This window comes from Saimiri boliviensis, chromosome 11 (genome assembly GCF_048565385.1).
Source record: "Saimiri boliviensis isolate mSaiBol1 chromosome 11, mSaiBol1.pri, whole genome shotgun sequence".
Lineage (NCBI taxonomy): Eukaryota > Metazoa > Chordata > Mammalia > Primates > Cebidae > Saimiri > Saimiri boliviensis.
The window spans coordinates 8,759,203-8,782,616 of record NC_133459.1 but is presented as its reverse complement, the minus strand read 5'-3'; the positions used below and the strand labels follow the sequence as shown (position 1 = coordinate 8,782,616).

At 50.7% G+C, this 23,414-nt stretch overlaps 1 protein-coding gene and 1 pseudogene across 2 annotated transcripts in view; one reads left to right on the top strand and one right to left on the bottom strand.

Annotated features, from left to right (window-relative positions):
* The window catches only part of CTNNBIP1 (catenin beta interacting protein 1), a 64,282-nt gene extending 43,097 nt beyond the window's left edge, over nucleotides 1–21,185 (top strand). For both annotated transcript variants that reach the window (XM_039474029.2, XM_039474028.2), the window contains one exon: nucleotides 18,703–21,185. In XM_039474029.2, coding sequence (XP_039329963.1) covers nucleotides 18,703–18,761 — 59 coding nt within the window. In that variant the 3' untranslated portion in view covers nucleotides 18,762–21,185. The remainder of the gene's footprint in view (nucleotides 1–18,702) is intronic.
* LOC101053424 (large ribosomal subunit protein eL22 pseudogene) lies at nucleotides 9,623–10,094 on the bottom strand (annotated as a pseudogene).
* Nucleotides 21,186–23,414: the final 2,229 nt, after the last annotated feature.

The window sequence follows — 23,414 nt, the reverse complement described above, 5'->3', positions numbered from 1 at the left end:
AAACTGCTGAGCAGTAGGAGCAAGCTACCGGCTGTGACCAACTGTGTAGGCCGTGGAGTCCGGGTCCTCCTTGGTGGGTGGCATCCATGGTTACTTCTTTCTCTGGGGAAGAGGCTCCTGGAGCTGAAGCTGGAGCCAGGGAGGACCCTGGGAGATCATTCGGGAATAGGTGCAGGAGTCATTCCTTGCTGCTGGGGCACCCTATGGACTGCTCCTACCTTCGTAAAGACACCTCTGACCTGACTGCTGAGGCCTGAGCTCTACAGGAGACCTGAGCTGCGGGGAGCTCTGAGAATTCTGTGGACTGGGAGTAGAGAGGGGAAGGGCCAGCCATGTGAGCTTCACAAGCATACTTATTTTCCTTGTGAGCCTAAGGACACCACAAACACACACAACAACAATAACAACAGAACTGCAATCAGCCCAGTCCCCCAGTGAGCTTACTCATGTGAGGGCAGGCCCCTGCATCTCTGCCTGTGCCCTGTGGCCAAATGATCTCTGTTAAAATCTCACCTGCCCACCTTCTCCATTGGCAGAGCCGATCTCAGCTGATGCTGCAGGGTCCTGTTACCAGAGGCTCAGGCACTGCTCAGGTGGTGGAAGCCCTGGATTATTGTCTTCAGGGAACCTGGGGCAGGTGCCGGGACTTCCGTGATCAACCCCAAGGCCTGGAGCTTGCGGGTAATGGCTTGGCGTGCACTTCTTGCACACTAGGTGGTGCTGTCTCTCAGCAAATGCTTCAAGTTGCTTTAAGTGTTCCCTGAGCCAGAGGAGACTCCAGCTCCCCCAGGACTCCCGTAGCAGGGGGTCTGAGGCAGACCCTTCCATGGACAGCACCCGACATTGGTCCTGAGGGTCTGGCTGGGTCTGGTACCTGGGGCACTGCTCTCATCCTGAGGCCCAGAGAGGGGGCCTTGGGCATCCCTTTACTCCCCCAACCCTCCAATTCTTTCCTCGGTCACATTTGTCAAGTATCTGGGGGGCCAGGTAGGTGCAAGAGGCCCTAGGGTGGGGACCTCCCCTTTGAGGCTCACCAGGTGGTTCCAGCAGAAGCCCTAGTAGCCCCCCCTCCGCCGCCGACCAGTTTCCAGCCCGCTTGGCCTCTGCTGGGCTGAGACCACCAATGACAGCCTCCTCTCCCTCCCTTGCTCTTCATGTCACCCCTCACTGGCTGTTTCCTATTCCCTGTCCCTCAGTCATGCTGGCATCCTCCAGGATTACCCCCTCTCTTCTCTCTGTCCCACATACACTCCTGTGACTTCAACAGAGAGCACAGTCAGCTGACTGTTGATCAGCATCACCACAGTAGCCCATGCCCAGCCAACCCGCATTTTCTGCCTGTGCTCTACCCTGACCAATGCCCACCAAGTATGTATCGCCCAAGGACTCAGCCTTGACTCCTGTCTTCCCCAGGAACCTAGTCAGTTACCGAGTCTGCCCTGAGGCCCCTCAGACCTGCTTCATTCTCTCCCTCTCCTTTTGAGTCCCCTCTTGGACTGGGCCCCTACGCACTCTTGTTTCATCACTGCAGCTTGCTTCTATCTGGCATCTCCTCTTGCCCCCTCAGGTCTACCCTCTACCCCCACAGCTGGAGAGAATTCTGGAGGCGTAGAGTGACATCAGCGAGTGTCAGCTTTTTCTTTTGAGGAGTCTCGCTCTGTCACCCGTTCTGGAATACAGTGGCATGATCTTGGCTCACTGCAACCTCCACCTCCTCAGTTCAAGCGATTCTCCTGCCTTAGCCTCCTGAGTAGCTGAGGTTACAGGCATCTGCTACCACGGCCAGATAATTTTGTATTTTTAGTAGAGATGGGTTTCACCATGTTGCTCGGGCTGGACTGGAACTCCTGACCTCAGGTGATCCACCTACCTTGGCCTCCCAAAGTGCTGGGATTATAGGCGTGAGCCACTGAGCTGGGCCTCTACCCAACTTAAAGGCATCCTGCTGCCTTGAGGACAAAATCCAGCCCCCTCAGCTTGGTGAGCAAGACCTGAGTTCACACCATAAAGGGCCATAGTGAATGGCCGTGTTCACACCTTTCTGCTTTACCTCATTCTCCTGCCCCCTGCAGCCTGGGCCAGGCCCTCCTGTCACATGTGTATGCACCTCGGCTATGTTACTCCCATGCTGTCTCCTAATCCATCTATTGACCAGACTGAGCTCCTTGAGCTTGGAACTGTGGCTTCTGTCTTCTTATTTGCACTAAGCCCCTAGTCATGCTTGGACAAATGAATGAGCTGGGTTCTGGTCCCCAAGGGGGGCTAAGCAGACCTAGCAGCCAGGAGGACTTGGCTTTGAACCAGAGGAAGTTAGTTCTTCTCAGGAAGGTCACCCTGCTGGGAAAGGTCAGCTGCAGGAATGGGGAGGGCTGGAGCCTCCTGAAGCAGGCCCTATACTGTGCAGAGTCCAGGCCTCTCATGGCCAGTGCTGCTCCCTCTAACCTGTAGTGATTGTTTTTCACAGTTATAGAATTGTGCATAGGGGAAAGAGAGAGCAGAAAAGTTTAAAGGATTGACCTGTACCGTGTGGCTGTAATCACTCTTAGCCTTTGTTAAGTTTCCTGTCACCGTTTTATAAACATGCATACATCTGTAGCACAGGCTGGGACCATAGCATTTTAATATCCATTTTTAGCTTATGATAATTTTACTGTGCTCTTTAATAATTTCCAATAAAACATTTTATTTATTTTTAATTTTTGGGGGGGACAGAGTCTTGCTCTATTGCCCAGGCTGGAGCACAGCGACGTGATTTTGGCTCACTGCAGCTTCCACCTCCCAGATTCAGGCAATTCTCCTGCCTCATCCTCCCAAGTAGCTGGGATTACAGGCTCTTGCCACCATGCACAGCTAATTTTTGTGTTTTTAGTAGGGATGGGGTTTCATCATGTTGGCCACACTGGTCTCAAACTCCTGACCTCAAGTGATCTGCCTGCCTCGGCCTTCCAAAGTGCTGGGATTACAGGTGTGAGCCACAATGCCCAGGCCAGCCATATGCTTTTTTAAGCAGGACAGTGTTTACTTGAGGAACAAGTATGATTTGCGCAGTTAGCTATATCAGAAGGGGTCAAAAGAAATGGGGAGCACTTTCTGCTGCCTTTTTACCCTAGGCCCTCCATCTATGAGTGCCTTCTAATGTGCTAGTTCCCTGAGAGCTCCGGGTCTCTTACTGCCTCAGCGCTGCCCTGGGGTGGTGGCCAGCAAGTACAGTTCCAGGCCTCTGAAGGCGCTTTGCAAAGGCAACCCATGGCCAGTCACCCGCAGAACTGTCATCCTCCCACAGTGCCTCAGAATAGGCCCTTGTTGGGGTGTCACAGGGCTGAGAGGGACCCTGCCTAGACATGACTCATTTTGTCAAAGCTCCTTGTTTTTTCTCTGCCTGGGGACCTCCCGGGGCCATGCCCTGTTCTGCTGCTGCCCTTCTTGCCTCTGGGAGCTCTGTGCTGGCACGGGGACTTCCAGGCCTGTTCCAGCCTCCACCTGATCACACTCTCTCCAAGAGACTTTCCAGGGAAGGTTTCCCCAGCTGCGGCCAGCCAGGCTTTCCCCTTTGGAAGCTGAGGCTGCTGGTTCAGGGTCTGCTGCCAGTGAGCCTAAAATAGATCAGTTGGCCTGAGGGTACACTGGGAACTTTGTAAAAATATCTGTGGTCACGGGTAGATCAGCCGAACCAGGCTGTGAGGAAACGGCCTCTCCTTTCATAGCATGGCATGGGAGAGGCAGCTCTCCACTCACCAATCCCCTTGACACTGTAAGTGGCCCTGCCATGTTATAGCAGTGGTGGCATGATCTCCATGGTACAGCTCAGTGTGGAAAGTTCTTCCTGGAATCCCCCCCAACAGCCTTCCAGCCTCTGTTCTTTCACTTCCTTCAGGAAGCCCCCTCTGACCCCTTCCAGAGTCAGCACATGCCCTGGAGCTCCATGCCAATCTTACCACCTTACATCAGGAGCCCCTTGGGGCCAGGGTCTGTGCTGTGTTCACTGTCACACATGAGTCCCCCGCCCGCCTCTGCTGCAGTGTAGGTGCCTGCTGGATGGATGCAGGGACTGTGCCTTCCGGGGCTGAGCTGCTCCAGCGGTTCCTACCTGTGGGCAGCCGGCTGGGCCCCTCCTTTGCACCTCATGGTGCTGTGTGGATGATCTGCTGGGGTTTCTGGGTTCCCTCTCTCCCCGTGTGGGGCTTAGAGGCTTCTCCCAGAGGCTCCAGGCGATAACAGACTCTGCACTGAAATTACAGTCAGGCCCAGGGAGAATTCTAGTCTATGGGATGGGAAGCTAATCTTTTTTAACTTTAATCAACACTTACATGAGAATTACCTGTAACCTAATAACAAAATTGAACCAGAAATCACCTATTGAATCAAAGAGAAATCAGCCAGGAGGATTTGTTGTATAAGTTGTGTCACTGAAAAGGGGGAAAAATCCCGAGGAAAGCAAGGAATGTGCTGAAGTTCAGGGCCAGCTGCTTACTCAGCATCTGGCTCCGGCTCCAGGGAGGGTCGCTTTGACCCCATCACCCAGCGTCATGGGTTTTGTTGTCTAAAACTGAGAACAGATGCCCAAATGGCCTCAGAGAACTTGTGCAACTCTACACCTACCCCTCAAACCCCAGTAAGAGGTAGGCCCTGTCACAGAGAGGGGCATTGAGGGCTGTTCAGTCCAATGGCTGGATGGTTCTGCTCACATCAGCCCACAGTTGCGTATGTGCCACCACATAGCACTGCCTGTGAGCGCCTGGACCAGCAGAGCAGATTGGCATGTGAATGAATGCAGAAAGAGGTTTGAGCTGAGGGAGGGGAGACCACCTAGGAAGCCTCGGAGAAGAGGTGCTGTTTGCACAGGGCCTTAGAGAATGCATGGCGGTGTACGTGTAGAGAAACTAGTGGGAAGGATGCTACACAATTCTCTTCCAGAATGCTGCCCAGGAAGGGACCACAGCTTGGGGTCAGGGGGAGGTCAGGGGACAGTCTGCAGCATTAAGTTCTCAGAGCATGGGCTACATATTTGCACACCTCAATCACTGAGGGTACTTGCTAAAATGTAGACTCCAGGGCCCTGCCATGGCCCCAGAATGCCTGCTAGATGAGCCTGGGAATCATCATTTTAACCAAGCTCCGAAGGTGATTCAATTCTGAACCCCACTAAAATTTGAGAATATGCCAGGATGGGCCAGGCATGGTGGTGCATGTCTGTAATCCCAACACTTTGGGAGGGTGAGGAAGGAGATCACTTGAGTCCAGGAGTTTGAGACCAGCCTGAGCAACGTAGTGAAGCCCCATCTCTATTGAATGTGTATATATGAAAGAAAATGAAGAAAAAAATATGTCAGGGTTTTAGGCAAAGACCTGGTCATCTCCGTCCCTTCTTGGCAGTCAAAGCTCCCTCGTCTATGAGAGCCTATGTTTTGGGGAACCAAGGAATTTGAATAAAGGGAATGAGTATCTCACCTGGGAAAACATACCACAAAGGTAGTGTATGTGTGTCAGGCTCAGGAGAGACGGGAGGGTGGGAACACGGCAAGATGGATTTGGAGGAGCACATCTGGGATTAGAACAAAGCAGAGATAATAGAGCCCCCAGATGCGACCCTGCGGGATATCGTTTATGATGCTTTATGCTGTGGATGTTATCCTGTGGCCAGTTAGATCAGGTATAGATTTATCACATTTTGCAGATGAGTAAACTGAGGCTAGATGTGCAGGGACTTCCCCCCGGGAAACACAGCTAGTCAGAGACAGACCCAGGCTGGGTATCAGCTGCAGGGTCTTGGTACTGGGGTACCACAGGGGCCCCCAAACCTGGGAGGGCCTTCGGCTGCCTCCTGAGCTCCCATTGGCTGCTCCAGGAGGCCTGGTGTCTCTGCTGGGAGCTGGCTCAACGGCTTGGGGCACATCCACACAGCACTGGCTGCTGCAGCACCACCACCCAGCAGCCTCCTGTGCCCATGGTGGTTGTCAGCCTGGAGCCCAGGAGGTGCCCCTGAGCCTGATGCTGCTTTGGCTGCTAAGACCTTTGTGGATCGGTGGCCACCATCCCCATAGCAACCCGAGTTTCCTGCTGTCTGTGGGTAAAAGCCATCCCCTGGGGACTTGGGGGCATCAGAGCTGAGATGTATAGAACACCTGGCTTAGGGCTGTTGAAAACAGCACATGCCACCAGCAGGTCTTGGTTTGTCCAGGAGGAGGCCTAGTCCAGGGTGGTACCTGAATTTTGTCTCCTTCAGAAATGCTTCCCTTTGGTGGAACATCTGGGTCCTATTTTTCCATGTAGCCTTTCCCTAAAGCTGGTAGTTAAGCCCCTTCAGTTTTGGATAGCCAGGTAGCAGTTGCTAGTTGGTATTAAAAGCAAGATTAATGAGCTCATGGGAAGAGGAAAAGGTACCTCAACCAAAAACCATATGGTCAAAGAAGTGGATGAGACACAGAGTGAGCATTGTCCTAGACACTTGGGAGCATGTGGTTGTATTCCCTTTCCAGCCTGGTCTGCCATGTGTGTCGAGGATGGGCCCTGGGCTTGCCAGGTGGCATTCCCTGGACAGTGCTTCCCTGGGAAGCACTTAGCCAAAGTTAAAGGGAATTCCCCCAGCAGCCATGGGAATTTGCAGACCCTGAAGATTTCAGGTTACATTTCTGAGTTTTCGGGACCCACTTTTTTATCCTCCTTAGGAAGGAGTAAGTCTTCTGAGGAGTTCAGGAGGCTGCCAGGTACCCCAGAATGTCTGACACTGTCCTGGGAAGTTCTGGCCAGTAAGGAAGTGGGGTGGTGAGGGTTTCAGTGGTCTTGCAGGATGGTGTGGCAGAAGTTCTCTGTCCCTAGGGCACATGGTTGTGAGGAGCCGGGCCTGGAAGAATCTTGGTTCTTTTTTTTTTTTTTTTTTTTTTTGAGAGATGGAGTCTTGCTCTGTTGCCCAGGCCAGAGTACAGTGGTGTGATCTCGGCTCACTGCAACCTCCACCTCCTGTGTTCAAGCAGTTCTCCTGCCTCAGCTTCCCAAGTGGCTGGGACTATAGGCGTGCACCACCATGCCCAGCTAATTTTTGTATTTTTGTTTTAGTAGAGACAGGGTTTTACCATGTTGGCCAGGTGAACTCCTGACCTAAGGTGATCCGCCCGCCTTGTCTCAAAACGTGCTGGGATTACAGGCATGAGCCACCACGTCCAGCCTAGAATCCTGGTTCTGAATTGGGTGATGCAGGAGTGTCCATCTGTGACTGAAGTCCCTCTTTTCTCCACTGAAATTGTACAGGGCTGTGCCCTGTCTGGTCTGTGGAGCCTGCAGGGCCTGCAGCTTTTGGGAGTTTAGCCAAGCTTTTTGTATCCTCATCAACTTTGGAGGAAGGACTTGTACTCAGGTCTGTTTTCTTTCTCCCTGGCCACCTCTGAGCACCTGTGCTGAGTTGGACTTTGCAGGATCCTGGATCTGGAGAAGTTCTCGGGGATAGGAGGTCAGCTTGTCTCTCCCACACCCAGGTGCTTTGGTGAAATGAAGGCTGGATCAAGTCATCATCTTGACTTGGCTGTGAAAGCAGTCCCCATCATGTTGGATAATTCAGGGAGGCAGCCTGGAGGAGGGAACAGGATCCACTGATCAGAGTCGCAGGCCTTTGTCTGCTACATTTTACCCATGTGGCCTGGGACTGGCCTGTTTCCAAGTTTGCAAATTGGCAGCTAGTGCAGCACTAGGCTCCACCAGGATCTCCCCAGCCAGGTCTGTGAAATGCTCTTGCTCTGTGGATTGGCTTTGGGACTCCAGCATCTCCATGTTTCTCTTTTCTGTTCTTTTTCATCCACTATCACTGACCCAGCTATAATCCTGCAGGGCCAATAGAAGCCTGCCTTGGCAGCTCAGGAAATGCACTGAGCTGCCCAGAGTATTCAGGAAAGGACCTTTGAAAGACTTCAGCTTAAGGGTCTCAAATAGCAAGAGTAATTCTCAGCAGACTTTGGGAGTTGTCAGAGTCCCCCAGGAGGCTTTCTTCAAAAGTCTGAGTGAACCAGTCCAGGCCTAGGGTGAGTGTTGGCGGCAGTGGAGCTGGGCTTCCAGCTTGCTGGTGGGAGTTCATCCTGAGCACCCATTGTCTGCCTCCCGCCCCCGGCTAGGGGCCAGCTTCCCTTTTCTAAGCTCCTGCATATTTGTCATTTCTTTCTCTCCAGTCATTTGACTGGGCTTCATCAAAGGGGCAAAGCTGGCATTGGCATGGGATGGGAGGGCCTGCTGGATGCCCTGCCCTGGTTCAGAAAGCTGCACCCTTGCCAGTGCCTTGTCCCTGGTTTCCAGGGCAGGTGAGCCAGGGGATTAGTGAGGTGTCTGGCAGTAGGCAGGAGTAGGGAGCCGGGCTTAGGGGAAATAGGAAGTGGGGACCAGGTTGGGGCAGGGAGCAGGGGTAGGGGCCAGGGCCAGGGCTCTTCCCACGTTGGCACTCTGGGTTCCATGTTGAATTGTCTCCAAGGTGTCTCTGGGCTGCTTTGGTGTTGTTTTTAAACCCTGGTTCTTAGTTCTGTTTTGATGAACTCAGATGCCAGGAGGTCAGACGAGTCTTAGTGCTCTGGGTGACTGGAGAGGTCTGTGGTTTCCTTTCTCCTTCTAGGGTGACGGTATGGGCTTTGGAGTCTGGATCTGGGTCCTCCTTCTGCCTCTGATTCACTGAGTTGCTTTGTCCCTCTGAGTTTCAGCTTCCTCATCTATAAAGATTCATCCTGTATCCCAGGTACTTGCCAAGATGCTGTGATTATGTCAGTGAACAAAACAAAGTCCCTGATCACATGGGATGTACACTGCAGTGGGGAAAGGAAGGTCAGATCAATATAGAGCTCTATGTAGTAGCACTGAGGGTGCTGAAGACCTCATTCACCTGAGGGATTGAGACACGAGGGCCGTTTTAGAAGTTGTGTCCCGGGAGGGCCTCCATGAAGTGCAAAAGCTGCGAGATAAACTTGGAGAAGAGCATCGAGGCAACGGAAGCAGCAGGTACAAAGGCCCTGGGGTGCAAGGACTTGTGCTTGAAGGACAGCTGGGGCCCACGTAGCTGGCACAGTGAGTGGTGAGAGGTGTGTTGTAAAGGGAAGTGAAAAGCAGTCAGAGACCAGTGTGTGTGGGTCCTGCGGGCCACGGTGAGGAGTTGGGCGTTGGCCTTGAGTATGATCAGCAGTCTTGCAGTAGGAGTTTCTGGAGGGTTTTGAGCAAAGGCATGGTAGGAACTGACTTAGGTTTCTAACAACTTCCCTTGGCTGTTATGTGGAGAATGGACCACCAGGGGCCAGTGAGGGGAGGTCAAGGCAAGTGGGGATTCAGGAGTCCACCCCACACCAGGGTGGTGGTGGTAGTGGTGATGTACTCAGTGTCTGTCTCACAAGTAGAGTCAGTGGGATTCGCTGATGCATCATGTGTGGAGTATATGTGTGACAGAGGAATTGGGAAGACCCCAGGACTTCTGGCCTGAGCAACAGGAGGATGGAGGTGCCATCAGGTGAAATGGGAAAGACGGTGGAGCAGGCTTGGCAGTTGCACCACCTGACATTCCCACCAGCAACAGATGAGGGTTCCAGTGCTCCACAACCTGGCCAACACGTGCTCTCCTGTGTCCTTTGTATTCTAGTAGATGTGAAATGGTTTATCATTATGGTTTTGTAGTTTTGTTGTTGTTGTTTTTGTTTTGGTTCCCAAGTTTTATTCAAGAACACATACAAAATATTCCAGATAAATGAAATTTAATCTTTGTCTTCCTCCTCTTATTCGTCCTGGTTAATCTGGAAGTAACGTAATTCGTAACTCTCTTTGCTGTTAGCAACTACGCGCAACAAATCACGTAGATGATTCTTCAAATATTTCTTGGTGAGATATTTCAAATACATTTTGGAGAAAGGCACCTCGACGTCACAGTGATCTTGCTCTTGCTCCTTTCCATGGTCACCGCCCCTCCACCAAGGTTCCCAACTTTTCCGTTCAGTTTGATCCTTTCTTGCAAAAACTGCTCAAAATTGGCGCATCCATGATTCCATCTTCTACAGGGTGGGTGCAGTCAAGAGTGAACTTCGGAACCTGCTGCTTTTTTTTTTTTTTGCCCCCTTCACCACAAGCTTTTTCACAGAAGCCATGGCAGCAGCGGAGGCAGAAAGGGAGGTGAGCGAACTATGCAGATGCAAAGAGTGTTGTTGTTTTGAGACAGAGACTCGCTCTGACACCAAAGTGTAGTGGAGTGCAGTGGCATAATCTCGGCTCACTGCAACCTCTGTCTCCCAGGTTCAAGTGATTTTCCTGCCTCAGCCCCCTGAGTAGCTGGGATTACAGGAGTGCACCATCACACCTGACTACTTGTTGTATTTTTAGTAGAGATGGGGTTTTACCATGTTGGGTAGGCTGGTCTCAAACTCTTGACCTCAGGTGATCTACCCACCTCAGCCTCCAAAAGCCCAAAGTGCAGGGATTACAGGCATGAGCCACTGTGCCTGGCTTTTTTTTTTTTAATGGAGTCTCACTCTGTCACCAGGCTGGAGTGCAGTGGCTTGATCTTGGCTCACTGTGACCTCCATCTCCCAGGTTCAAGTGATTCTTCTGTCTCAGCCTCCCGAGTAGCTGAGAGTACAGCCACACGCCACGATGCCCAGCTAATTTTTCTATTTTTAGTAGAGACAGGGTTTCAGCATGTTGGCCAGGATGGTCTCAATCTCTTGACCTCGTGATCTACCCATCTTGGCCTCCAAAAGTGCTGGTATGAGAGGCGTGAGCCACCTCGCCCGGCCTTTTTGGGTTTTTTTGAGACGGAGTCTTGCTCTGTTGCCCAGGTTGGAATTGGAGTATAGTGGCTTGATCTCAGCTCACTGGAACCCCCACCTTGTGGGTTCAAGCAGTTCTGTGTTTGCCTCCCAAGTACCTTGAATTACAGGGCACATGCCACCATGCCCAGCTAATTTTTGTATTGTTAGTTAAGATGGGGTTTCATGATATTGGCCAGGCTGGTCTCAAACTCCTGACCTCAGGTGATTCACCCACTTTGGCCTCACAAGTGCTGGGGTTACAGGCGTGAGCCACCGCACCTGGCCTTGTTTTTTGTTTTGAGATGGAGTCTCACTCTGATGCCCAGATTGGAGTACAGTGATGTGATCTTGGCTTACTGCAACCTTCACCTCCTGGGTTCAAGTAATTATCCTGCCTCAGCCTCCCGAGTAGCTGGGACTACAGGAGTACTCCACCATGCCCAGCTAATTTTTATATTTTTAGTAGAGATGGGGTTTTGCCATGTTGGCCAAGCTGGTCTCGAACTCCTGGCCTCAGGTAATCTGTCTATCTCAGCCTCCCAAAGGGCTGGGATTACAGGTGTGAGCCACTGTGCCTGGCCTCGTTGTGGTTTTGATTTGCATTTCTGTAATGACAGATGATGTCGAGTATCTTTTCATGTGCTTATCGGGCATTTGTATATCTTCTTTGGAGAAATGTCTGTTCAAGTTCTTTGCTCATTTTTAAAAATTAGGTTTTTCAACATTTTATTATTGAGTTTTAAGAGTTCTTTATGGACTGGTCGTGGTGGCCTATAACCCCAGTACTTTGGGAGGCTGAGGTGAATGGATCACCTGAGGTCAGGAGTTTGAGACCAGTCTGGCCAACATGGTGAAACCCTACCTCTACTAAAAATACAAAAATCAGTGGTGGTGGCCACCTGTAATCCCAGCTACTCTGGAGGCTGAGGCAGGAGAATTGTTGAACCTGGGAGGCGGAGGTTGCGGTGAGCTGAGATCACACCACTGCACTCCAGCCTGGGCAACAGAGTGAGACTCCATCTCAAAAAAAAAGAAAAAAAGAAATCATTTCCTAACCCAAGGTCATGAAAATTTGTTTCTATATTTTCTTTTGAGATTTTTTTTTTTTAATTGCATTTTAGGTTCTGGGGTACATGTGAAGGACATGCAAGATTGTTGCTGCCTTCCTTCCCCTCACCTGTAGTATTATCTAATACTTAATATTCTTTTTGTTTGTTTATTTATTTATTTTTTATTCTTTTTTTTTTTTTTTTTTTTTTTTTTTTGAGACGGAGTTTCGCCCTTGTTACCCAGGCTGGAGTGCAATGGCGCGATCTCGGCTCACCGCAACCTCCGCCTCCTGGGCTCAGGCAATTCTCCTGCCTCAGCCTCCTGAGTAGCTGGGATTACAGGCACGTGCCACCATGCCCAGCTAATTTTTTGCACTTTTAGTAGAGACGGGGTTTCACCATGTTGACCAGGATGGTCTCGATCTCTCGACCTCGTGATCCACCCACCTCAGCCTCCCAAAGTGCTGGGATTACAGGCTTGAGCCACCGCACCCGGCCTATTTTTTATTCTTTTGAGATTTTTATAACTTTATCTCTTGTATTTAGATCATTTATCCATTTAAAGTTAATTTTTGTAAATGCTGCAAGGTTGGCATCCAGTTTCATCCTGTGCATGTGAATATACAGTTGTCTCCACACTCATTTCTTCAGTTCTTCCTCACTTAATTGTCTTGGCACCCTTGTCAAAAATCAACTGGCCAGCCGGGAGGAGGGGCTCACACCTGTAATCCCAGTATTTTGGGAGGCGGAGGCAGGTGGATCACCTGAGGTCAGGAGTTCAAGACCAGGATGGCCAACATGGCAAAACCCCATCTCTACAAAAAATATATAAAAAAAGAAAAAAATTAGCTGGGTGTAGTGGCACATCCCTGCCAATCCCAGCTGCTTGGCAGGCTGAGGCAGGAGAATTGCTTAAACATGGGAGGTAGAGGTTGCAGTGAGCCAAGATTGCACCATTATACTCCAGCCTGGATGATGGAGACTTTGTCTCAAAAAAAAAAAAAAAAAAAAAAATTATCCATAAGTTGGAAGGTTTATTTCTGAACTCTCATTTCTGTTCTACTGATCCGTATGTCTGTCCTTATGCCAGTACTGCCCAGTCTTGTTTACTTTGCCTTTGTAGTAAGTTTTGAAATTGGGAAGTGTGAGTCCAACTTTGTTCTTCTTTTTCAAGGTGGTGTTGGGTTTTCTGGGTCCCTTGCCTTTCCGTATGAATATTTGAATCAACTCGTCAATTTCTACAAAAAAAGGCGGTGGCTCAAGCCTGTAATCCCAGCACTTTGGGAGGCCGAGGCGGGTGGATCACGAGGTCAAGAGATTGAGACCATCCTGGTCAACATGGTGAAACCCCATCTCTACTAAAAATACAAAAAATTAGCTGGGCATAGTGGCGCGTGCCTGTAATCCCAGCTACTCAGGAGGCTGAGGCAGGAGAATTGCCTGAACCCAGGAGGCGGAGGTTGCGGTGAGCCGAGATCGCGCCATTGCACTCCAGCCTGGGTAACAAGAGCGAAACTCCATCTCAAAAAAAAAAAAAAAAAAAAAAAAAAAAGGCAATTTTTACTAACTCCCCAAGAAAGGGATTTTGATAGGGATCATGTGTTGAATTTTGTTCAGTAATGTTTTGTACTGTTCAAAGCACAAAATTTGCACTTTGTTAAATTTGTTACTGTTTTATTATTATTGATGCAATTATAAGTGGAATCATTTTCTTTTTTTTTTTTTCGAGACGGAGTTTCGCTCTTGTTACCCAGGCTGGAGTGCAATGGCACGATCTCGGCTCACCGCAACCTCCGCCTCCTGGATTCAGGCAATTCTCCTGCCTCAGCCTCCTGAGTAGCTGGGATTATAGGCACGCGCCACCATGCCCAGCTAATTTTTTGTATTTTTAGTAGAGTCGGGGTTTCACCATGGTTACCAGGATGGTCTCAATCTCTTGACCTTGTGATCTGCCCGCCTTGGCCTCCCAAAGTGCTGGGATTACAGGTGTGAGCCACCGCACCCAGCCCCAAGTGGAATCATTTTCTTAATTTTACTTTCAGATTATTCATTGCTAATGTATAAAAATACAATTGATTTTTGTATATTGACCTTGTATCCCGTACCTTTAACTTGTTTATTAGTCCTAATGGTTTTTCCCTGGGCCAGTTGCAGTTGCTTATGCCTATAATCCCAGCACTTTGGGAGGCCAAGGTGGGCAGATCACTTGAGCTCAGGAGCTCAAGACCAGCCTGGGCAACATGGCAAAACCCCATCTCTACAATAAATACAAAAATTAGCCAGATGTGGTGGCATGTGCCTATAGTCTCAGCCACTGAGGAGGTTGAGGTGGGAGGATTGCTTGAGCCTGGAAGGGGAGGTTGCAGTGAGCCAAGATTGTGCCACTGCACTCCAGCCTGGGTGACAGAGTGAGACTCTGTCAAAAAATAAAAAAAGTTTTTTAGTGGATTCCTTATGATTTTCTACATACAAGATTGTGTCATCTACAAATAGAGATAGTTTTACTTCGTCTTTTCCAATCTGGATGACTTTTCTTTTTCTTGCTTAACTACCCTGGAATGAACCTTTCAAGACAATACTGAATAAAAAAGTAGACATCCTTTTCTTTTTTTTTTTTTTTTGAGATGGAGTCTTACTCAGCCACCCAGTAGCTGGGATTACAGGCACCCACCATCATGCTCAGCTATTTTTTGTATTTTAGTAGAGACGAGGTTTCACCACGTTGGCCAGGCTGGTCTTGAACTCCTGACCTCAGGTGATCTGCCCGCCTCGGCCTCCCAAAGTACTGGGATTACAGGCATGAGCCACCGAGCCCAGCTGACATCCTCTTCTTATTCATAATCTTGGTAGGGAGAGCTTTCACTACTAAGTATGATAAGAGCTGTGGGATTTTCATAGATGGCCTTTATCAGATTGAAGATGTTCTCTTCCATTCTAGTTCATTGAGTGGTTTTATTATGTTGAATTTTGTCAGCTGCTTTTCCTATATGGTTTTTGTCCTTTATTCTGTTGACTTTTTTTTTTGTTGTTTTTTTTGTTTTTTGAGACGGAGTTTCACTTTTGTTACCCAGGCTGGAGTGCAATGGCACGCTCTCGGCTCACCGCAACCTCCTCCTCCTGGGTTCAAGCAATTCTCCTGCCTCAGCCTCCCGAGTAGCTGTGATTACAGGCACGTGCCACCATGCCCAGCTATTTTTTTGTATTTTTAGTAGAGACGGGGTTTCACCATATTGACCAGGATGGTCTCGATCTCTTGACCTCGTGATCCACCCGCCTCGGCCTCCCAAAGTGCTGGGATTACAGGCTTGAGCCACCGCGCCCGGCCTATTCTGTTGACTTTTACAAGTCATTGATTTTCAGATGTTAAGTTAACCTTGCATTCCTAGGATAAATCTCACCGGGTCAGGGTATAGAATCCTTTTTACATGTTGTATTCAGTTTGCTAGTATTTTGGGGGGCAGTTTGCATCTATATTCATATGAGGTACTCATCTGTAGTTATCTTTTCTCATCATACTGTCGTCCGCTTTTGGCTATCCTTATCTTCTAACGTGTTAGAGTTTGGAACAGGAGAAACAGATTAACCTCTCCCCTCCTTTGCTCACCTACATCTGGTGGGAAGGGACAAATAGAAGCCCTGAGCTCAAGTTCAGAGTGTCAGCATAGGTGCCAAGGGGGAAGACAGAGCCTCATCTGTAAAACAGGATAGGAAACCCAGCTGGCAGCCTGGAGGCAGTGGGCTGGCCTGCTGCCTTCTTTGTATTGCGTCCAGGACAGCAAGAGTACCTGAGGGAGCTGCCATATGCTGACTTTCAGAGGAGAGACCGCAGGACTCAACCTCTGAGGTCCCTCCTGGCTCCAAAACTCCTACTCTGAGGGTTCAAATCAAGATCACGGTGTAATAGCTCACCCTCCCTATTCAGTAACTGGCCCAGATTTCATAGAGAAGAGGAAAAGGGGAACCAGTTTCCTTGGCCAGAGGCCTGTCAGGTTCATGGCCAGACCTCACTGAATGACAAATACCTGACCAACCAGTGACAGGACAGGTCAGAGAATGCTCTGGAAGAACTGACAGCCTGCCTTTTTTTTGCTCCCGAAGAAAAGCAGATCCTTGTGGTAAAGCCTGGAAAACATCCTTAAGGAACAGAAGAAAGCACAGACAGGCCGCAGCTCCACAGGCCTTTTCCTTTCTGCAGGGCTCCAGCAGCACAGTGGGAGGCTCTATAAATGCCACCAGGGAAGGGGGTGGCAGCTGGCAATGTGGGAAGGGTAGGGCTCTTGCAAATCCTTTGCTTCAAGTGTCTTGTTAAATAGCCATCAGAGTCCCTGTGTGACCTGGAGAAGGTTACTTCCCACCCTCAGAGCACAGGATAGGCACACACACTTGACAGGCTGTGGAGTCAGGAGTCCTGGTCCCCAGGTTTGGGCTCCTCCGAGGAACCAATGGCCCATTCCCACTGTAGATACACCATCCCCTCCTAGGGCAGCCAGTGCTATTTTTGTGCCTGCAGCTCACTACAGAGGCCCAAGGTCCCTGAGCGAAAGCCCACAAGGCAGACAGGGAGAGGAGCGAGTAGGTTGCCACCATCACTGCGACTAAGGTATCTTCTGCTGACAAGTCCCTTTTCACAGCCTCCTGCCAGCCCCCTTCTGATTAGCGAGTGAGCTGGGCAAGCAGCACTCAGGAAAATCGGCATCTGTTAGGTAACCAGCTCAGCTGCCATGCAGGGGATGATGTAATCTTGGATTCTGTAGTTGCTAGGAAAAATTCTGCCTGCAGTGATATTGCGTGGTCCTAGGGCTCAGGCAAGAACAGAATGTTCCCAAGAAGACAGGGGAAGGATTCTTAGGGCTTCCCAAGCAAGGGAGCCCCATCTCAGGAAGCCAGATGACTTGCACCCCTTTCTAGTTGCTTATTTCCCTTCTGAGGAATGCAGGTAGTGGTGGTAAATCCAGAACCCCACGAAATCGGGCTGGCGGTGGGAAGTTATGAGGCTCATTCCCTTAGCAGCACCTGGATGCTCTAGTGCCAAGTGGAAGGCGTGTCTTGTGCATTGCATCCTTGTAGTTGGGCCCTCTTTCTCTGGCCTTCCCGATGGCTGGGTTTATCCACCCTCTCTTGGTAGAGCAGTTGGAAGGAGGTCAGCATGTGCCCACTGAGGGGGAGACCCCCTGTGGTGTGGGCAGCCGGCTCACACTGCTGACTCCATTTCACATGCCAGGAGCCTTGCTTCGCACTCCCCACACTGGCCCACCCTCAGGTGGCCTTTCCTGTCTCTGCTGTTCTGATCCACCCCCTCACGGAGAGAATGCCTGCAGTAGCACAGACAAGCTGTCAGAAAGACCACGGGCAGCCAGACTAGTACTGTTTGGGACAAAGTGAAGAACTGCCCTTTTACAAAGGAGGTAAGAGCAGCAGGACAAGGTTAGGGAGTCAGGGTGGGGCCCTGCAGGTCACCTTCTGGCCATGTCAGCCCCTTCCTCCCCAGGCAGCTGTGGATGTGGGCAGCAGGTTGGCATTTCCAGCTTTTCCCTCCTCCTCGCTGCCTATCCCGGTCACTCCTCAGAGCCTGTCCTCTGGAAAATAAGACAAAGGAAGTGATTTCACAAGTGCCTGGGCCAGAATCTCAAATTCAGGATTAGGAAAAAGAAGGATTTCCAGGCGTGTGCCTGTAGTCCCAGCTTCTTGGGAGGCTGAGGTGGGAGGATTGCTTGAGTCCAGGAGTTCTGGGCTGTAGTGCACTATGCCAATTGGGTATCCGCACTAAGTTTGGCATCAATACGGTGACCTCCCGAGAGCAGGGGACCACCAGGTTGACTAAGGAGGGGTGAACCAGCCCAGGTCAGAAACAGAGCAGGTCAAAACTACCCTGCTGATCTGTAGTGGGATCATGCCTATGAATAGCCACTGCACTCCAACCTGGGCAACATAGCAAAACCCTGTCTCTGGGGAAAAAAAAAAAAAAGTTATATATATGTGTGTATTTTTTTTTTCCAAAGAAAAAGAAGGATTGTGGGCATCTCTGTCTCAGTCAGAGCCCGGGGGACAGCAGGCTGGACATGGGCCAGGCCATGCTCCATGGAAGAGGTGTTGGGTTTGGGTGAAGGAGAAGCTGCTGCAAAGAGGAATGGCTTTTCAAACCACAGTGAGCCAGACCTTCCAAAGGCATCAAGACGTGAGTCCTGAAAAGAAAGAGGGAGGTTCCCAGCCGAGTGCATGGCTCAACGCCTGTAATCCCAGCACTTTGGGAGGCCAAGGCAGGCCGATCACCTGAGGTTGAGAGTTTGAGACTAGTCTGACCAACATGGTTTCATCTCTACTAAAAATACAAAAATTAGCCAGGCGTGGTGGTGGAGGCCTGTAAATCCCAGATACTCAGGAGGCTGAGGCAGGAGAATCGCTTGAACCCAGAGGGCAGAGGTTGCAGTGGGCCGAGATCGAGCCATTGCACTCCAGCCTGGGCAACAAGAGCGAAACTCCATCTCAAAAAAAAAAAAAAAAAGAAAGAAAGAAAGAAAGAAAGGGAGGTTCCGCAAGGGCCGTCTCTGCCCTGGCTTTGGTAACTCTGGAGTAAGGGATGAGGACAGAGCTGAGCCCTGCTCCAGGTCACCTGGGGCCTTGTCATGGCTCAGCTGTCAGCTATGTAGCCTTGAACAAGCCTCTGAACCTCACCCCGGTAGTCCTGCCTTGCAGCCCTGCAGCGGGGTTGCAGGCTTTGTCCCCAGCCAGGCTGCAGGGAAGCCCAGAGGGGAGAAAGACTTCAGACTTCCTCAGAAGCACTGTGTCCACAGAAAGTGCCACGACCCTCGTGGGCGAGGGCTCCAGCTTGGCCACAGCCTCCTTGCTTGTCCTGCCAATGCTGGAAGTCGCATCAGCGATCCTTGTTCCCTTATCTGCAGGTGCAGAGGACGTGGTGATGGCATTTTCCAGGTCGGAGACAGAAGACCGGAGGCAGTAGCTGCAAAGCCCTTGGAACACCCTGGATGCTGTTGAGGGCCAAGAGATTTGTGTGGCTCCTGGGCCAGCTGAGTGGCAGCAGACCCCCTTGCCCCGCCTCTCCCTTCCCCTACCCAACCCTGCCCTGCCCCACCCCGCCTCACAGCTACTCAGTGGGGCTGGCATCAAGGGAGACACCAGTGGTGCGTTTATGATTGGCTTAAAGGGTTGGACTTGTGATTGGCTGCAGGAAGAAAACCTTTTTATTTTTAAATCTTGACCAACAGAAACCTTTTATTTTTATTTCTGACTCTTATTTTTTAAAAAAAATTTGCGCCTCGGTATCTGGCTTCCCTGGAAGCTCTCCGAGCTCTGGTGCTTTAGTTAGGTCATTTTTTAGAAATGTGAAGAGGTCTGATTGGCTGCTTAAACTGGAAGGGACTGTGATTGGCTGGTTAATGGGGAACCGGTTTTTTTTCTTTGATTGGCTGCAGGTGTTCTGCTGATAGTACCAGCTTCCCTATCTTGAATGGAGAAAACAGGGTTTGGGGACATTAGTCGTTATATTTGACTTGAAAAAAAAGAAACCAAGTGCGCTTTGCAATATTTATTACACAAAGAACTTGCTGCTGCCTTCACATTGGGGTTTGTGTTTGAGTTTGATTGGCTTTCGGTGTGTGTGTTTGGTTTCCCATTGGTTCACCCGTGACTCCTGTTGCCATGGATTCATCCCCATCTGCTGCTGGCTCTGGGCCTGAGGGTCCACCTGGAGAGTACATTTACTTTAATGAGTGCACCTGCCTCTACCAGCAAGGGGACCCCTAGGGCCCTAAGCAGGGTCCACAGCTGGAAACTGGGCCCCGGAGGAGCTTTGCACCGTCTTGAACGAGCAGCCCAGGGCCTAGAGGTAAACGTTAGGTGGGATTTATATGCATTGCCTGCATGAGCTGGCAAGCAGCCACCGTCTCTTGGTGAGAAAGGGATTGCCGAGGCACCATCCAGGCCCCCAGCTGGGCCGGCCCCAGCAGACACACGCTGCCCAGCTCTGGCCTCTTGGCCAGCCTTCTGTATACCCACTTCCTGAGGCCTCATTTTGGGGGTCCTCCTGGAAGGGGAAGAGCTGTTCCCAGTGTGAGACCCCAAAAGACTCTGGAGGTCATCTAGCAGAGATCCCTGCTTGGGAGCCCGGAACCCACGTAAAAGCCCCAGCTTGGCTCACAAGGCCCAGGAGACTTCCAGCTCCAAACACCAACCCTGACCTACCCCAGCCGGGCTCCCACCTGTCTGCTGCCAGCACAGTGGGTCCCGCCAGCACTGGAGTTCTCTCATCTGAGACCTGTTCCCTCCACCATCCACTACCTTCCGAAGGATCGCTCTCCATGGAAGGGACAGTATCGTTTGTTTATGAAGTGCCAGTGGGATGGCTGGCTGGGCCTTCACCAAGCAAGTCCCTTCAGACTGGCCCTTCAGCCAAACTCAAGCCCAGAATTGCAGTTCAGAATGGCAGTCCTGAAGGTGGGGTGGGGGTGCAGGTCTAGGGTTCCTGCAGGCACCCTAAGTCTTCCCACCTGCCACCCCTCCCCAGGAGGGAAGTGGGCCTCCTATCTCCCTGGAGCACTTGCACGTATGGGATCTGGGGAGAGGGGCTGGAGAAAGATACAGTCCTCAGGAAGGAACCTCTACCCTTCCCCTACACTAGTAGATGGCTGAGGCCCCTAGGTGCCCAGAGCCAAGGGGACCCTCTCAGAGCCAAATCTTTCCCTTTTTCAGGGCTTGGGGCTCAGGCCACAGGGGCTCCTGAGTATCATGAAGTGCACAGGAGCCAAATGACCAAGCCCTGGAGAGCCCCATGGTCGGTGGGTGGTTCACAGTGTGCTCTGGCACCATCAGCCCGTTCCTGAAGGAGGATTTGAGCATCAGGCTATGACCCTGTGTCCTCCTGTGCACTCACCCCTAGCCCTGGTTAGCTGACAGCCTCTGATCCCCAGGGAACAAGGACAGTGGGGAACACAGCTGCAGCTGAGAGCATCTTCTCAGGAGGGTAGAGCATGTGTGTGTGTGCTGTGTGAGCAAGCACACACCCATGTGCACAAACATACATGCACACACACTTACTTTCCCAGCTCAGTGGCCTGGATGTCTGGCTGAGCCCCTGGGGAAAGGTGAGTTACTTGTCTCCCTCCTCCAGGTCACAGTGCTGGCTGCCCCCTCTCTGTACCTGTAGCTCCTGTAAAGGGCCTGCACGCGGTCGATACCTGGTTGACTGTGTGGTCTCGGCCCGAGCCTGTCCTTGTCACGATCACAGGCCTTGCTCTTGTAACAATGACGACCCCAGCCTGTCTCATCTTCTAAAGAGGAAAAGTCAAAGTGTTGCTGTGGCTTCATATTTCAACTAAAAATATATCTGTTGGAGAAAGAAATTAACAATAAAGAATTTTCATAGGTTGGCGTGTGAGCTGAGCTCGTTTCTCCCTCGGAATCAGGCACTCTGACTGATTTCCCCCCACCATGTGGGCTCTGTTGCTGTGGGGCCCCTCCCGAGGGAGGCACAGCCAGGAAGGTCAGCTTCGATAAGTATCTGCGACCTGAAGTGAGCTCTGGGTTTGGAAGAATTTCTAGACCCACCCAGCCCAGCTGAAGGGCTCTAAGGAAGGTGGAACCTCCTTTTTGACCTGGAGATTCTAAACATCATTCCAGATTCAACTGAGATCAGTAAACTTCAGAGGCAGCTTAATTCTTCCACACCTACAAAAAGACATAAGCACTCCATAAGGGCGTGGGGACCCCACCATCCTAGGCACCCCAACATCCTGATGTGATGGCACTGGTCATACGATGCTTGTTACAGACACCCAAACAGAATATCTGTCCCACCATCCCAGAAGTGGAAATTTTATTGGTTTTCAGCTGTTTGTACAAGTTTGGAAGCTGAAATCATTTCTGCTTCAAGAATTTTTGCTTTGGAAGCATTTTCTAGACATTTTCATTTCCACCCGTCATAATCCCATTTTGGGTCTTTTTTTCTTTCTTCTTTTTTCTTTTTTTTTCTGTTTACATAGTCTCACTGCTTCTATTTCCTTTTCAAAGAATTTCACTGGGTCCTAGAGGCTATGGAGTTTACAGAATATGAGCACAATGGCACAACCAACATCACTAAACCTTTGTGTTGGGGAGATATTGGGTCTTTTGGCAGCCCATGCAGTAGGCAGATGTGAAGCCCCTCTGAAACATTTCTGAAAAGACCTTGTCCAGGCTTTGCTTGAATATTTTTTTTTTTTTTTTTTTTTTTTTTTTTTTTTTTAAATAGACGGGGTTTCACCATGTTGGTCAGGCTGGTCTTGAACTCCCAACCTCAGGTGATCTGCCCGCCTTGGCATCCAAAGTGCTTGGGTTACAGGGGTGAGCCACCGCGCTCGGCCTGCTTGAATACTCTCTAGAGTTGGGGAGCTCACTACCTCACAAGTTAGTCCAGACCTCACAAGTTAGTCCAGGCCATGTTCATGTAACCTATGCTTATCCTTACATTGAGTTGATTTGCCTTTTTCTGTAACTTCTTGTCCAGAAAGGAGTTTGTAGTCATTGAGAGAAAAACAAATAAAGGTCACTGTGTTAGCCAGAAGTTACACAGAGACACATCCAAGGACCCGTGGTAGGTAAATTATGTGCAGAACCCACCCCCTGCCCAGTGCTCTGAGCGACACTGTCAGCCTTGTGGTTAATCAGCTCTTCTGAGCTCAGCCACTGAGCAGATTGAGGGACTGACCGACTGGCCCTGGTCCCACCTGCCCAGCCCCCAGCAGAGAGCTTGGAAACCAGAGCCAAGTGGGATCGTCCTCCCGGCGCTGTCTAACCTGTCTAAGCTGCCTAAGCTGTCATGGGAAGTAGGCCACGTAAGTGAGTCGGGGACACTTCAGCAGGCAAAGGAAAATAGCTGGGGATAGCCTTGGGTCTTTCAGGGACCCTCAGCCCACAGAGCAGGCAACCTCCTGGGTCATCCTCCCAGGTACTGGCTGGGGTAAAGACCCCAACAGGCAGCACGGGGACTGCTGCGCCAGAGACAGCTGGGAGCCAGGCTGAGCCTCGGGGGAGGGAGGCAGAGTGCCTGGCCTCTTGGTGTTTCCCAGGTCTAGGGGGCGGGTGGTTGAGAATGAATGAAGCGCTTTTTCTCCCCATGGCTGCAGGTGAATACCAGCACTAAGAATCCAGCCTTTGAAGAGGTCTTTTGAAGCAGGGAAATTGATCCCCTCCATTGGTGACAGAGGGAGCTCTGTGGCCCCGGGGGACCCCAGCCACCACCCAGCTGCTGCCTTTGCTTGGGCAGGGCAGGTTCTCTCTCTCCTTTCTCTCTCTCTCTCTCTCTCCTCCCTCACTCCATCTTTTGTGTTGCTGGTGGCCACCCAACCCTTTCCCTTTCCCAAAGGATAAAATGCTCCCAGACTAACCTACTAACCCGAGGCCGCATTGAGGAAACATTCCCCCACTCTGCACCGTCCACTGAAAGAACTTGATCTGGGAGACAACTGATGTTCGAGACTTGGGGGTACTTGCAGGGTGAGTTGGGGGTAAGTTCTAATTTGAAGAAAGTCCTTCTCAAGGGACAAGGACAGTGAAATGCCTTTTGAATATCAACTAGCATCTTGCTTTCACTTTTCTCCTTGACGTTGGAACTTTTCCA